We start from the raw sequence: 15,550 nt of genomic DNA on the forward strand, positions 1-15,550 counted from the left end.
TTAAAATATTTTTATTTTATTTTTATTAATTTTAAATATTATTGAATATTTGAGTAATCAAACTAATTAAATATTTAAATAAATTTTTTTTTATCAAATAACAACTTTTAAGACAAAATTTCAAATCCCCACTCCAAACAAAACCAAGATCAAACAAGCTTTAAGAAATATTATCCTTATATTATTTATTTTCAATAGTCAAATCACATCATTTATCAACTGTATATATATTCTTTTATTTTTATAATTATTGATATAAAAATATATTATTATAATTTAACCAATATAATTAACCATTTATTTGTATCAAAACAATATTTTCAGTAAAATCCTAATAAAAATTCTCAAATACTTAAATGATTGGTTTGATTTTTTTTTTTTTTTTATCAAAAATCTATATCTTTTCAAAATTCAAATCAATGTTTTTTTTTATTTATAATGGAGGAGAACTAATTTAATACAGCACAATCATGACATCCGCTTCAACTCAAAACGTTTACAGATAGAATCGAACTCGTAAAATTTTTATCTTTTAAGTCGACTCTTATCACGGGACTATTTTGATGAGTTAATTTTATTAATAAAAATACTAAAATAGTATTATAATAATTTAACGAATTAATTAAAACTTCAATTAACCCATTTAATTTCATTCAACAATCAACTTAAAAACCTTCAAATAACAAAATATCAAACCAGCTCTAAGAAATGGAGGTTCTTGATTAGTCCATATCAGAAAACAGAAAAAACTTGGATTTCTTTGCATGTATTTGGGAACTGCTGAGAAGGCCCATCTAAAAATAGAAAGGAAAAAAAAAAGGAAAAAGTAAAAAGAAAAGTTTACAAGAAAATGAGACCATGAAATCATTCATTTATTAGCTCTTTTGACCAATTATTTCCCTTTTGGGGGTGTGAAAAACACCAATTGCTCCATCAATAATAATGTTCACGTGCTTTGAGGGGTTAGGCTTTGGCAGTCCACTTATTAAATTTCTCAGTTCTCACCATGTGGCTTACTGTCTCTCTGTAAACTGTCCCAATCCATGTATGAGACAGGCAGCCATCAACTAGGAACTTTGAACTTTGAATCAAGAAAAAAGACCCATAAATTTATAAACCTTGGGACTTGTTTGATCTTAGATTGATTTTAGATTTTTTCAAAAAAAACTTATTTGATAAAAATATATATTATTATTTGAGATTTGTTTAAGATAAATTATTAAATATTTTTATACTTAAAATTTAATAGAAATAAAATATGAATAATTTGATAAATTAAGTAATTTAATTATTAAAATGATATTAATGTGAAAGAGATTAAAAAATAAATAAATAAAACAAACAGAATCAAACTAGTTCCAAAAGTTGGTTTGATTTCATCGTTTGGGTTATTTGGAGCTCATTTGAACCTAGTTTTTCTTTTTAATTTTTGCAGGTTTTAATTTTTTTTTTAGATTCAACCATCAAATTACTCCAATTTATCAACAAAAATCTTAAAATACAATTATCTTATTTTTATAATATTATAAATACAAAATAACATTACAATAATTCATTCAATTGAAACCTAAACAATATTTTTGTAAAAAAACTCATTTAAAACTCCTCAAGAAACCAACATAAAAGTTAATTAATACATATTTGTTCTTCTCTTAACCAATAGTTTTATCACTTTAACTATTCTATAACTATAGGCCTTGTTTGAGGAAATGTTTTTTTGGGTTTTATTCAAAAAACCATTGCTTCATAAAAAGTAGGAAAAAACTAATTTTTAAAATTTGAAGACTAATTTGTCATTTGACTATAGTGTATGTGAGAGAATAATGTTTTAGAGAGAGGGGATAAAATTATAGAGTAATTTTAGTATTTAAATGATAAAATTATTTGATTTGATGGTTAATAAGATGTTTGAGTTTTAGAATAAAAACTGAATTTTATCCCAAAAACTCTTTCATCAAACGACGCCTAAATTATTGTTTTAATCAATTTTTTGCTCTAGTTAAAAGAGAAAAAAAAAAAAAAAAAAGTAAATAAGGTGGGAATGCAGGATTTATAAAAGGAATTAATTGTGATTTTGGTCATGGTTTGGTTGCCCCTATTTCCAACCATTATAACTGGTCGACCAGCTTTGAGATGCGGGTAGACTAAAAGAAGAATGTGGGCAGCAGAAATGCAAAAGATACCTCGAATTTATGGTTTTACTCATTAATCACATTATCATTTTCAACATAAAATATCAAAATATCTTTTACTTTACTAAATTTAAATTTTAAATACAAAATACATTTTTAATAATTTATCTTAAACAAATCTCATATTACATTCTTTAAAACAAAAAAACTATAAGAATTCTGAAAAAACCAAGATCAAAATAAACGCGAAATAGAAATAACATAAAGGTTTTCTTCTTCTTTTATTTTGGATTTTTGGTATGAAATAAAATTTACAAGAACTTAATTAGTTCCATCCAAATTCAAGCCATAGAATTGTTGGGTTCAATTAGAGTTTTACAAACTATACATTATTGAAACGCCTGAAAGTTGCAATTTTTTTTTTGTATCCTGCCAGCCGCATATTCTATATTATTAATTGTTAAATGTAGTGGATTTATATTCAAAAAATGTAGTGAGAACAAGATTCCTGACTAAATATAAAAGTTATTTCTAAATGTCTCATACTTTTCCAAACTCCAAGATGAGATGCTTTTGACATTAGTTTCGAAGAAATAAAATCTATAGTTTGACTTAAATAGTAATCAATGACCTTAATTAAAAGACTCTTTAAGCTTGTTTAGTAGTTCTTTGGGCACAAAGTCTAACGATCATTTTATCTAACTTTGACTTAGACTCAGAGCTGATCCTGACTTTTAGACTGCCTCAGCCTAAAAAACGTAAATTTTAACCGTTATAAAAAATAAAGTTTTGGTGAGGTTGGAACTCATAACCAGAACATAAACTTAAATTTTAACCAAAAACCACTAAACTAAACCATTTTATAATTATAAAATATTAAACATTTTTCTTTATTTTATTTAATGAATTGTCTTAGAGATATTATTTTTTGTGTAATCTGCAAATGATATATATTAGGAGTTAAAGATTTGGAGGTTTATTATTAAATTACAAATACGGGCACGTACCAATTTATCTATCTTAAGAAAAAACATTTATTGAAGAAGAGTCATTTTCAACTATTAAATACAAATCAATATTGATTGATTGGTCTAAGGTTATAAAAAAAAATTATTTAAATCATTTTTTAGTTTAGCCTGTGATTAAATGATTAGCTTTATAAAAAAAATATTGTAATATGAACCTAACAATTAATAATTTATCATTCTTCAAATGGTTTATTATTAAATTATTTAATATTTTAATTAAAAAATATAATATTTAAGAGTTTATTCTTTTTCTCAATATTTTTTAATTATTAAAATATTTTAATATTTAATTAAGAGAGAATGAGTGGTGTAATTGATTAACTGAAAAAAATTATCTTCTCTAATTTCACAATTATATTTTTAAGCCACCTGAGGTCACTTTCCCACCATTTCCTCACTTATTGCTCCTCATTAATTATATATAATTATATTAAAAAATATGTATAACATTTTAAAAATATACTTTTAAAAAAATAAATATATATATATATATTAAAATACTTAAATATAAATTAATTATCGTTAAATTATATATATATATTGATATAAATTTATTATTATATATATTAAGTTGGTTATATATATACAACTCATTTTTTTATTTTAAAAATGATATATATATTTTTAATTTAATATATATTTTATATAAAGAAAAAAATAAATAAATATAAAAGTAATTAATTATTTTTGTATTTAATTTTTTATTCTCTTTATATTATATATATATATATATTTATTTATATATTATTATTTTCCAAAATGAATAAAAAAAATTATTAGTTAATAAAATATATAAATATATATTTAAAAATTAATATATAATAGAAGAATGAAATAATTAATGAGAAAAAAATATAACCATTAAAGAAAAAAAAAAGACTAGAAAAATACAATAAAATGAAAGAGAAATTGTTAAAACAAATATTTGTGGGTAAAAATGAATTAAATCGTTAATTTGAAATTGAATTTGAAGGAAATTAAAATTGGAAGAAATGTAATTTTAATTTTTAGTTTTTCTAAATCTATTTAAGATTAAGAATTATAATTTTAATTTAATTCAAACAAATTTATTTTTATAATTCTTAATTACACTATTTTATTTTAATAGATGTGTAAGCATGAAAATTTGAATACATATTTTATAAATAATATTATTAAATTATAATAATATTAAAATAATATTTTGAATTTTTAAATTTAAAATAACTCAAAAAGAGTTTAAAGATCAAATTAGGTTAATTATGTGATAATTAAATCATAATTAGAAAAATTAAATAAAATTCTAAATTTTTTTGAGGTTAGAATATTGTATTTATTTTACTCAAATTAAACCAAGAAGGGATTGAAATTATTTAATTATGATTTTAAACATAAATTATGTATAATTTATGAATTAGACAATTAAATAAATACTCAAAAATAAAAATAATGAACATAATTTTTATTACGTTTCTAGATATAATTTTTGTGAAATTTTTGGTGAAGAAAAATACAAAAAATGATTAAAATTCAATTTTATATAACCCTTTTATTAAAAATATAAACTGATAATTATGTGTAGCCAAAATTATGTTTAATTGTTGCAGCCAGGATTTCAGCCATCGGATTAGCGTTGGATTTTCATCCAGCGCCCAAGAATCAACCATGCCTACCGGTTGTAGCTAAAAGAATGCACGCCCGGTCCACACATGATCGACTAATGGGTCGCTAACCTTATTAGCCCGATAGCCTAGACGGGACGGAGCTCCAACAGAACGCCTAACGACGCGTTCATTAAATCAAAACAACATTGTTTTAGGCATTTTTTTCGTCGATGTAGGTAGGCCACCGGAAACGCGATCGATCGCTGGCGATTCTTCTAGAAGCTCTAGCTCATCCGTCAGACATCATTATCCTTTCGTTTTCTTCCCATGTTCTCGCCTTATCTTCGTCATCAATAGCCCTATACCTAGAATCTCCACCTTAGCCTAGAACTAGGCTGCGGAAGATTGAATTAGGGATAATAACTCCGGTGATTAAATTAAATTTGATATCATCCTCCTCAACCAACCTAGAGTAGTATAAGTACTCTTTAGGCCATTCACTTCCAAATGATCAAACAATTATCACATATCAAATATAGAATCAAAGATTCGGACCAAACTATTTTTTGTAAAAATCATCTCCGGTGATCAAAGCTTTGATCTAGGTTTTGGAAAAGCTTCTAATACATACTTGGAGTGTACTAAACTATTTATAAGCATTCAAAACCTTTGTATGTCAATTTGTGATTGAAAATTGAATTTTTACAAGTTTTATCGGTTTGATCTGTTCTAGAGTTGAATTATGTGTTTTCTTTGTTTAGAATCACTCCTTAGATGTTATATGAACTTTTTGTTGAAAGAGTTTAGATCAAATTAATCTAAAACGAAAAAAAAACAAAAAATTGGATTGAAAATCTAGATTTTTTGAATTTGATGTTCTTGATCTTTAAGCTTGAACTTTTTATTCAAATAGTTGCTAAAACATGTTTGTAAATATGTTAGGACGATTTCCAGACCATTAAAACAACATCATGATCATGTTTGATCAAAATGAAATTTAAAAAATTTTGAATTTGAATTTTATTTTCAAAAGTTGTTATAGAGCTTGTATGATGTTCTTGTTTTGATTGTATTCGACTATGTTCATCATTTGAAAGCTAATGGAACAAGAATTAGGCCTTGATAAGTTAGAAATTTTAATCACTACAATCAAATGAGTTGATTGCAACTTACTGATCAAAAAATACAAGACCTGCAATTCTTGACCAAATCAAGAACAATTTGTCCCCAACGATCGAGTCATGTAGGACCGGGACCGAGAAATCTCGGTCTTGACCGAGGCCAATGACCGAGAAAATAGAAAAAAGACCGAGACCAAGGACCGATGTTCTTGAGTTATGACTGATGTTTTTGAGAAAGGACCGAGAAGTTCGACCGAGGTTTCTAACCTCGAACTAAGAGGTTTAACTTGGGACCGAGCCTCCCAAACCTAGGACTAAACAATCTGAGTTCAGAGCCGAGCCTTCTAAACCCCAAGACCGAGCCCTCTGGTCCCTCGGCCGAGCACCCCGAGCCCTGATCCAGACCTTCCCAGTCTAGACCAAGCCAATTCGATCCTAGATCGGCAAAATTGGACCTAGACCCTAGGACTCCGGTCCTAAGGTCTATTTGGTTCCGCTTTTCAAAACCCAAAATTATTTTTATAATTTGAAACCACAATCCATTTTCAAATAATCTCGAAAGGTCATAAAATGATATTTAAATATTTTTAGGATATTTCCTAAACAAATAATTTTTCTAAGGAACCGTTTATAATTTATTTTTAAATTCTAACATTTTTCTGATATTTTTCAGGTTTTACTTAATTTTATATCAACGCAATCACATGTATACCCTTTGAAATAATTTTGTACAATTATTTACATAATCTAAACTTATCCTTATTTAGAACTCTCATACTACTAATTAAAGAAAATAAATGTTATAAATAAATCTTGTAATAACCAAATTTTGCTTTAAAAATTAAAAGTGTCATTTGACGGACGTGGAAGACGTGAAAGCCCTTTCCCGAGCGTAATTAAAATTCGAACCCTTATAGAAACTCTAATAAAGTACGTTTATATACGTACATTTTACTGATTTTTCTAAAATTATTTGGGAACTCTGTTTTTAAATAAATGATCTTTTAAATTAATTATGTTTGATCAACTTAAACCGGGGTTTAACCAAATTGTTATTTGGTCCATATATTATTAAAATTTGAAAAAAAATAATTATTTTTACATAATTAATTTTCAAAGCTTCTAAGTATTCTCAAAATATTTTAAAATAATATTTTCTTTTAAAAGACACATGATACGCAAACTAAGATTAAAATGCATTGAACCTCCAGTCACCCCGCGATCCCCATATTACCATGTGTCCATGACACGTGCTAAGCTACAGAACAGGAAATTTCCGTGGGTTACAAAATTGTAATTTTAAATATACTTTTATATCTACTAAACAAATTAATTAATATTTTAACGTGCTAATTTGTTTTTGAATTTAGATAATATATACTTTTTTGAATTTAGTAAATTATCATTTTAATAATTTTTAATATAGAAAACCCGATACTTTATTTGTTTGAATTTATGAAGTTAAATTCCGAATTAATAGTTTTTTAGTTTAGTAAGTTAAAATGTCGAATATATATATATATATATATATATATATATATATATATGACATTTAAACAAAAACTTTTAATACCTAAACTATCGTAATAAGTTGTGTTAAACAAATCTTAATAATATAATAATATATATTCAAATTATTTTTAATTTAATTATTGTTAACCGGGTATGTTTGAAATTCTAATTTCAATTTCACAAGAATTGACATTAAATTACAATTCAACTCCTGTGTTTAGAAAACTATATAATTGGAATTTAATTATAATTCATATGTTTAAAAAATTAATATATTAAAAATAATTTAAATATATATTATCTATATTATTAAAGTATTGGTTTTACCTAACCTATTAGAATATCTCATATTTCAAAGTTTTGTCTCGATTCTTATTAAGAAAAAAATATTGGTTTAGAATGATAATTTTCTAAATTAAAAACAATTAGGGTGGAGAAAATTACTGATATTAAAGGTATATCGAAAATACCGTACCGTAATATATCGAAAATATCGACTTTTAAGGTATACCGAAAAAAAGGTAAGGTATGATACCGATACCGTAATTATTGGTACGGTAAAGGTATGAGATTTTTAAAATTTTGATATATCGAGATATACCGAAATACCGAAATAATATTTATAAGTTAATATATATATATATAAATATATATATAATACTTATAAAGAAATAATTAAATAGATTTGAAATTAATTTAATTATAGAAAAATAATTTTTGAATAATATCAAAATATAATTATACTGAAATATTATTCAATATATGCAATCTCTACCTTACTGTTGGGATTGATTTTTTTTAAAATTAATATATTTTTTAAGTATCAAAGGTATAATACTGATACCATACCGAAAATAAGGTATACCAAAATTAAGGTAAGATAAATGTATGATTTTTTTGTATACCGAAATTAAGGTATATCAAAACAAGGTATACCGAAATCAAGGTAAGATAAAGGTATGCATTTTTTGCATACCGAAATTTTAAGTAAGGTATAAGGTATGGATAAAATATTAAGGTATACCGTACCGACTCACCCCTAAAAACAATATTGATTCGACAGACTAACTTTCTAAATTTAAAAAACAAAATATCGGTTTAATATTTTAACATTCTAAATATTTTTTAGGTATTTTCTCAATAATTATTAACATTAATCGAATGTACCAACATTTAAATATTATTTTATAATATTAAATGCAAAAAATATTTGTGCATGTTTTGGACTTGAAGAACATTGTTGGGGAGTTGAGGGACCGCAACTGGTCCAACCGATATCAATCCACCGTGACTAGAGGATGTCTCCGATACTTCCTCCAATTTCATGAATTGTCCCATTTGAGACTAGTGAATAATTTGTTAATAAAACCAAATTTTCAAAAGTAGAAATTTTATAAAATAGAAATTATATTTAACGGGTACCAAAGATATAGTACGAAATCATTTCCAATGTATCACCAAAAATCGAATTTAAAAGAATCTCTAATCAAATAAACGTTTATATACATCTACAAAACTTTTTATTGTTTTTAAATTGAATATCAATTGACGACTTATTTATCAAATAAATATTCTTTTTAAATTAATTATTTTTAATTAATTTAAAATACATATTTCTTTAATCAAATTATAATTTGATTATTTTAAATATAAAAGATTATTTAAATTTATCATAAAATTAATTATTATTATAATTAATTTTAAAATGTCAAAATATATTTTTATAAATCATTTAAAATAATGTTTTATTAAAATAATTCTTGAAACACAAACCAATATGCACAAACCCACATTTTACCTCATATATTTTATAATTTTATTTTTCAAAATAATTAAAATCTGGATTATTTTCGAATAAATCTAAATATATAAATAAACAATTAAATAAACTATATTATAATGATATCTATAATTTTTCTTGATTTTTATATTGCTACTTCTTAGTATTTAAAAAAATTCCTTAACTTTTATTTTTTACCTTATTGCATTTGAAAATTTATATTGATTTTTATTTGCCACCTTATTTAAAAATTATATTTAGTTTTATTTGTTAACTATGATCTTATTTATTTCTTAATAGAACTTGAAAAAAATAAAGCGGCAATAATGGCATAAACGGCGCAAATGAGATTTGACCTAACAGGTAAGGATGACAATTTAAAATCGTCTCGCGTTAACCGAATTGAATTGCCCTGTTTGGGGCGATTTTTTCCCGGTTTGACCGGGGTTGAGACGGGGATGGTATTTGTGTTCTCCGCCCTAAATCGTCCCGATTTTATCTTGATTGTACCCCGAATACTAAAACCACAATTAAATATATAAAATCACCCATATATTTATTTATTCATTATATTTTATAAGAGTTTTAAGTTTATTTCTTAATAATAAATTTTAATATATATTACAATATATATTATATTAAAAATTCGTTTATATAATTTGATAATATAAAAAAAATATTTACTTTTGAGATAATAGTATAAACGGTGCCCCGCATGGATTCTCTGAAACCGAATAGAACGAGTATGGTAGTAAAAAAATCCCCGAAGTAAAAACAGGGTGAGGATGATAATGTATTTCTCTCCCCGAATCACCCCATTGTCATCCCTACTCACGGGCCTATAAAAACTTCTGAAAACGGTTGCTATTATAAATTGGGCTATATACAAGTCAAGTCAAGTCAAGAGAAAATAAGGAAAAATCTGTCTGAGTTCATATAACCCTCATTCTTTCATAAAGACAAACACTTATTCCACACATTGGCACACATTCTCATATCTCAAAACCCTATAAGAGATACATTCTCAAAACTCCCTATAATTCCCCTTTTGATTTTTTAAGCAAAACCACCAAGTTTGTCTTTTTGATATTCAAACCTAAGTATTTTGTTTTGAAGTTTGGTCGATTTACTCCTAATGATATTCATAAGTGCTATAAAGAATCTTTCCTTTTTCAATTCATCTTTTGTAGGCCCAATTTAATAAAATTATTTTATTGCCATTTTTGGATTATTGCATGTTTCTAGCTTTAATTTATTGGAAATGATTGATTACTGTATTTGTGTGGATGATAATTTAACTTTTCGTTCTTATATATTTGTTCATTTCAATTATATTTAAAAAAACTCTTAAATTCAAGAGATTTGTTTTGATTGACTTTATTCTTGGGCCTTTGTTCGAACAAAAATATTTTAAAATCAATCAACATGTTAAATGTAATAAAAATGGGGTGCTTGTGGCCCTTTAAAAAGGACTTCAATTACTCTATTTTCTTTTTATAATTATATACGAGGAACATGCTTTATTTTGTACAACTATTTTGATTCTTTTATATTATGGATGCATGCTGAGTGTTTGATTCATGATAGTGGACGTTTCTAAGCAATTAGATTTTGATTTAGGGCAAAATTATGTTTTTTTTGTCCTTGATGTTTTTGGCTAGAACCTATGGATCGAGGTTGATTATGGAGACAAACATCCGACCTATTTTTTCCCACTGATCGAGAACTCAAACAAAGTATTCCCGCGTGACCGATGCCTATGACCCTAACTCAATTTGCATCATGCCCCGTATACTTGCATATTTTGTGTGATTTTGATTTTATTTATGCTTGTATTACTTTTTTTGAACAAAAGTAAAAAAGTTCATACAAATTTGAACAATCACCCTTAACAATAAGTTAAACAAGAAAATAGAAAAATTAAAATGTAAAGTATAAAAATAAATTTTAAAAATCAAAATTGTTGTAGTAGAGATTTTCAGGGCGTTGTGGACATATCGATTTTAGTTCTTTCCCACACGTAGTCAATGACTCAACTCATAAAGAATTTCTAGTTATGGCGTGAATACGCTTAAATTATTTTCCTAATTTTAAAAATTAGGTGACAACTCTATATTTGTAAAGTTTATTCTTAATCGAAAATTTTTTTAGAAAAAAAACATATATCAACCTCACTAAATTAGATTCGACAAAAATGTTACTTATGAGATGATTATAAAATATAATTTTCATTATTTTACTTTTTTGATATTATTTAAATATTAAATCCCCACGTAAAAATAAATAAATAGAAATTGAAACGGTTTTTATTAGCTAAACACTATGCAATAAATAAAGAACCAAGACCTCATTGATTTTTAAAGATAAATAGGGATGTATCTTTAGTCAAGAACTTCAAATTTATAAGCTTTAAGAACTCATTAGAGATAAATAGATAATAATTTGCATCCATAGGGTGAAAGTACTTTCAAAGTCCTTATTGAAGTCCAATTTAAAGAAACCCCTCTAAGATCATCAATACAATAATACCATGTTAATATTAAATTGCAAAAGTATCAATTTTTATTCATTTATTCTCTAGTGGAAAAAGACAATAAATGATACCAATATTATTGGATAGATAAGATAAGGATAAAGACTGATCTTCCATTATAATAGCACAAAAACTTCAAAATTATCAAATTACAAAGACTCAGCTCAGCTGAATTCAGAATAAGACAATTTTGTTGTTTAATACTAACATCACATGACACGCAAATAATAATAATAGATGGGGGTAGGGTGACCTTTGCCAACCACTACTACTATGCTTGAGATGATTATTAATAATGAGCTGAGAAGAAGGCAAGGAGACCCACTAAGGGTGCATTAATGTAAGTAGTGGGTTCAGATTCCTGAAAGAAAGGCCTTGAATCTGGGAATGAATCTGAGCTATTAGGTCCACCTACGACAGCTCCAACAAGGACATTAGGATTCGGGTTTGGGCTAAGGAAATACCGAGACCCTTCTTTGCAACTTACGTGAGCCGGATGGGCTCGAACAGATGGGATTGAGCTACCTCTATGATGTATCCTTTCTGGGTATCGTCTACCATATCCTACCATGTAGGACATTCTCAATGGATTATCCCCTAGTATGTAGTCCACCTGCTTTCAATCATTCATTCATTTACCAATTACTATATATACATGTTTCTCAAATCTCAATAATAATTTGGAATTATGAAGATTAGATAATAGTAATAGTAATAGTAATAATAATAACCTGACGCTTAGCCAATTGCTTGAGGAGAGAAGGGGAGGCAGATAAATGGCCACATGACACAATGTGATTGGAATGACTCAAATAATTGGAATAGGCTAGAAGTAGGAATGATAGAGATGTTACATGTTGCATGTTGCTTGCACCAGCTTTGAAGATCAACCCACCTTCAATTTCAATTTTTATAAAGTTTTATTCTCTTTTTTTTACTTTAGGGATAAGAAGGAAAAGCACATATTCTATTATGGGTATAATAAATAAATGAAATACCAGGAGAGTATTGGACTTGAGGATGAGAAATTCCAGGTAATATTGAGCAAATGAAATCATCTGCATTGTTTTGGAAAGATTTTAGGTCATTTGCTCTTCCCATTAGAACTTCCTGCATACATAATAAGAAAATACATTATCACATTGGGAGTTGTTCCAATCTAAGATATTATTATTATTATTAATGAATGAAAAGAAGATTTAACCATTCACATCTAAAATTGGACTGGGAAGAGATGTCAACTTCAACTAATCTGATTAAAAAAAGAAAGAAAGTAATAATAGCTAAGGGGGGTATGGTATGATATGGGTATGGGGGGGAAGAACTGTGTCTTGTTGCCTTTTTGCACATGGCATCAAAGAAAGAAAGAAACAGATGCTAGCTGAAAACACACTGCATTTCAGAACCCTATCTCCATTATTATGACATCACATGATTTCTTTGGAATATGGGTTTTTTTTGTTCAATCAATTTACATCACCTCTTTAAACCAAAAATATTATTTTCAACTACTACTTTGGTAATTAATAGTTTGGGCAAAGAAAGATAGACCCTACACCAAACACCAAACAAGGTCTCTTGATTAATTATTTTTTGTGACCACAAACAGGGACCCGGTTTTGAGGTTTCTCTAATATTTAATAATTTCATGGACAAAAGTCATCCATACAACACGTGATTGGCACAATTTTGGGTTCTATAAACTATGATTAACAAATGCTTCCAAACAAAAGGGGCACAAGAGACAAGAGGAACAATGTCTAAGACAAAAAAAAAAGGATCAGAGATGTAGGGGCTTGTTTGGTTACCTTGGAAATGAGAACATTAATCCCAGCATGCTTATTATCCCAACCAAATTCATTAATAGTATCACCTGCTCTCAAAATAACCTCGTTTTTCACAATGTATTCTCTGTATCTACGTTGTCTAGATGCCTTGTGCAACCAGGCTGCTCCCCATAGCAACTCGTCCTGTTCATTTTTAGGTAAAACTCATCAGAAATATTACCCTTAACTCCATTAATCATAAACATGTAAAAAGCTAAACTTTTTTTACCTGGTAGCCGTTAACATCACAGTAAAAAGGGCAGACCCAATGGTATAAACTGTTGCTATATGCACCTCTGTGTCTGTCAGCGAAATCAAAGACCTACAAAACCAATCAAATTCACGGGTCTTAACTTTGAAGAATAACAAACAAACAAACAAACAAGCATCATTTTTACACAGTACAATATGACTTTTTGTTATTGGAAAACTGGAAAACTGGAAAACGCTGGTTCCCCACATTTTGTTTAGCAAATCTAGGCTGGTAAAAGGTAAAACAGTCATTTTAAACCTAATAATTCTCATTATCAAATAAGCTATGCTCAAATCCAACCAAACCCAAATAAGGGTTTTAGATTTACTCTAGATTTACTGCAACATAGCTTCCAAAAAGTGAAAACAGATGAATGAAGGTCATAGTCAAACAGCAAACTGTAAATCAAGGGACCACAGAACATACTTTAACGGCACGATCGAGGAGGCGTCTCGAATAAGCAGGATCACGTGATCGAAACACGATGGATGCAGCAGCTAAGGCAGCTGCAGTCTCACCGGCGACATCAGATCCAGGATGGTTAGCATCTATCTTATACGCCGTTCGAAGTGTATCCATATCTTCTGGTCTCTCCCAACAGTTATGATCTGAATACGGATCTCCAACCTGAACAAAAACCACGCCAGGAATTGCAGTAGCCTTAAGAAGATAATCCGTTCCCCATCGCACTGCCTTCAACGCATTACCCAGTTCAGGTCCCATGTTCCTTCCAAAATCAATCACACTCCACGCTAACATTGTCGTTGTAAATGCCATTGGGAAACCGAACTTGATGTTATCGCCGGCGTCGTAGTAGCCGCCAGTGAGGTCTACGCCAGCAGTTGATCCGTCGTGTAAACCGGAGTCACCACGCCAACGTAGGCGTTGATCCGGCGGGAGTTTGCCTGAACGTTGGCCTTCAAAGAAGAGGATGCTTTTACGGAGGGCATCGCCGTAATTGTTGGCAGTGGCCGGTGAGGAAGTGAAAGAGAGCAAAGAGATGAGTAAAATGAAGGAGAGTGGCTGGAATTTGGCCGGAAAATGGGAAGCCATTGGCGCCATTTTTATATATATATTTCTTCTCTCACTTTCTCTCTCTTGTGTTCGCGTGAGGGAATGAAGGGAACATCGGTGTTTATTTTATAATGGGAAATTAAAAACGTTGTCACCATTGGATTCTCAGAGATTGTCTAATAGGAAAATGGCATGTGGATAAAGGTTAGAAGGGGATAGAGTTTAGAATACCAATGACAAAATTGGATTGACCGGTTTTATTGTTCTTGACTAGTTGGAGTTGAACCGGATTTAGATTAGGTCAGTTTGGAAATTTGGATACGAGATGAAAGATGATAATTTGAAATTGACTCGCGATAATCGAATCGAATTATTCCGTTTGAAACATTTTTTTTCGATTTGACTGGTAGTTGATCAGGGATGGAGCGTGAATGACATTTATGTCCCGACCTGTTTCGATTTCACCCCGATTCTACCTTAAACACTATAAACAAAATTAAATATATAAAATTATCAATATATTTATTTGTTTATTATATTTATAAGAGTTTTAAACTTATTTCTTTATAATAATATAAAATTTTAATATATTATATTAAAAAATTTGTTTATATAATTTTTTTTAGAGAAATATAAACGGTCTTTGAAACCGAACGAAACGGGAATTGGTCGTAAAAAAAAAATCGAAGTAAAAACGAGATGAGGATGATAAATACATTATTTGTCTCTTAACCACACCCATTATCATCTATATCGGAAGAGGAGGAG

At 27.9% G+C, this 15,550-nt stretch overlaps 1 protein-coding gene across 1 annotated transcript; it reads right to left on the reverse strand.

Annotated features, from left to right (window-relative positions):
- Positions 1 to 11,782: 11,782 nt before the first annotated feature.
- On the reverse strand, positions 11,783 to 14,888 carry LOC124945049 (endoglucanase 8-like). Its single transcript, XM_047485419.1, has 6 exons — positions 14,195 to 14,888; positions 13,745 to 13,837; positions 13,498 to 13,659; positions 12,688 to 12,799; positions 12,421 to 12,584; positions 11,783 to 12,302 (listed from the first exon to the last, which is right to left on the reverse strand). Exons 1-6 carry the CDS (start codon positions 14,828 to 14,830, stop codon positions 11,979 to 11,981), a joined length of 1,491 nt encoding a protein of 496 aa, XP_047341375.1. The 5' UTR covers positions 14,831 to 14,888; the 3' UTR covers positions 11,783 to 11,978.
- Between the last annotated feature and the right edge of the window lie 662 nt (positions 14,889 to 15,550).

Source organism: Impatiens glandulifera, chromosome 7 (assembly GCF_907164915.1).
Source record: "Impatiens glandulifera chromosome 7, dImpGla2.1, whole genome shotgun sequence".
NCBI lineage: Eukaryota > Viridiplantae > Streptophyta > Magnoliopsida > Ericales > Balsaminaceae > Impatiens > Impatiens glandulifera.

Excerpts from the sequence above, each read along its gene's own strand:
- LOC124945049 (XM_047485419.1), bottom strand. The coding sequence starts at position 14,830 with ATGGCGCCAATGGCTTCCCATTTTCCGGCCAAATTCCAGCCACTCTCC. Across the intron at positions 12,800-13,497 it reads TTAATGTTCTCATTTCCAAG|GAAGTTCTAATGGGAAGAGC; the intron begins GTAACCAAACAA and ends TTATGTATGCAG. Across the intron at positions 12,585-12,687 it reads TCAAGTCCAATACTCTCCTG|GTGGGTTGATCTTCAAAGCT; the intron begins GTATTTCATTTA and ends TTGAAATTGAAG.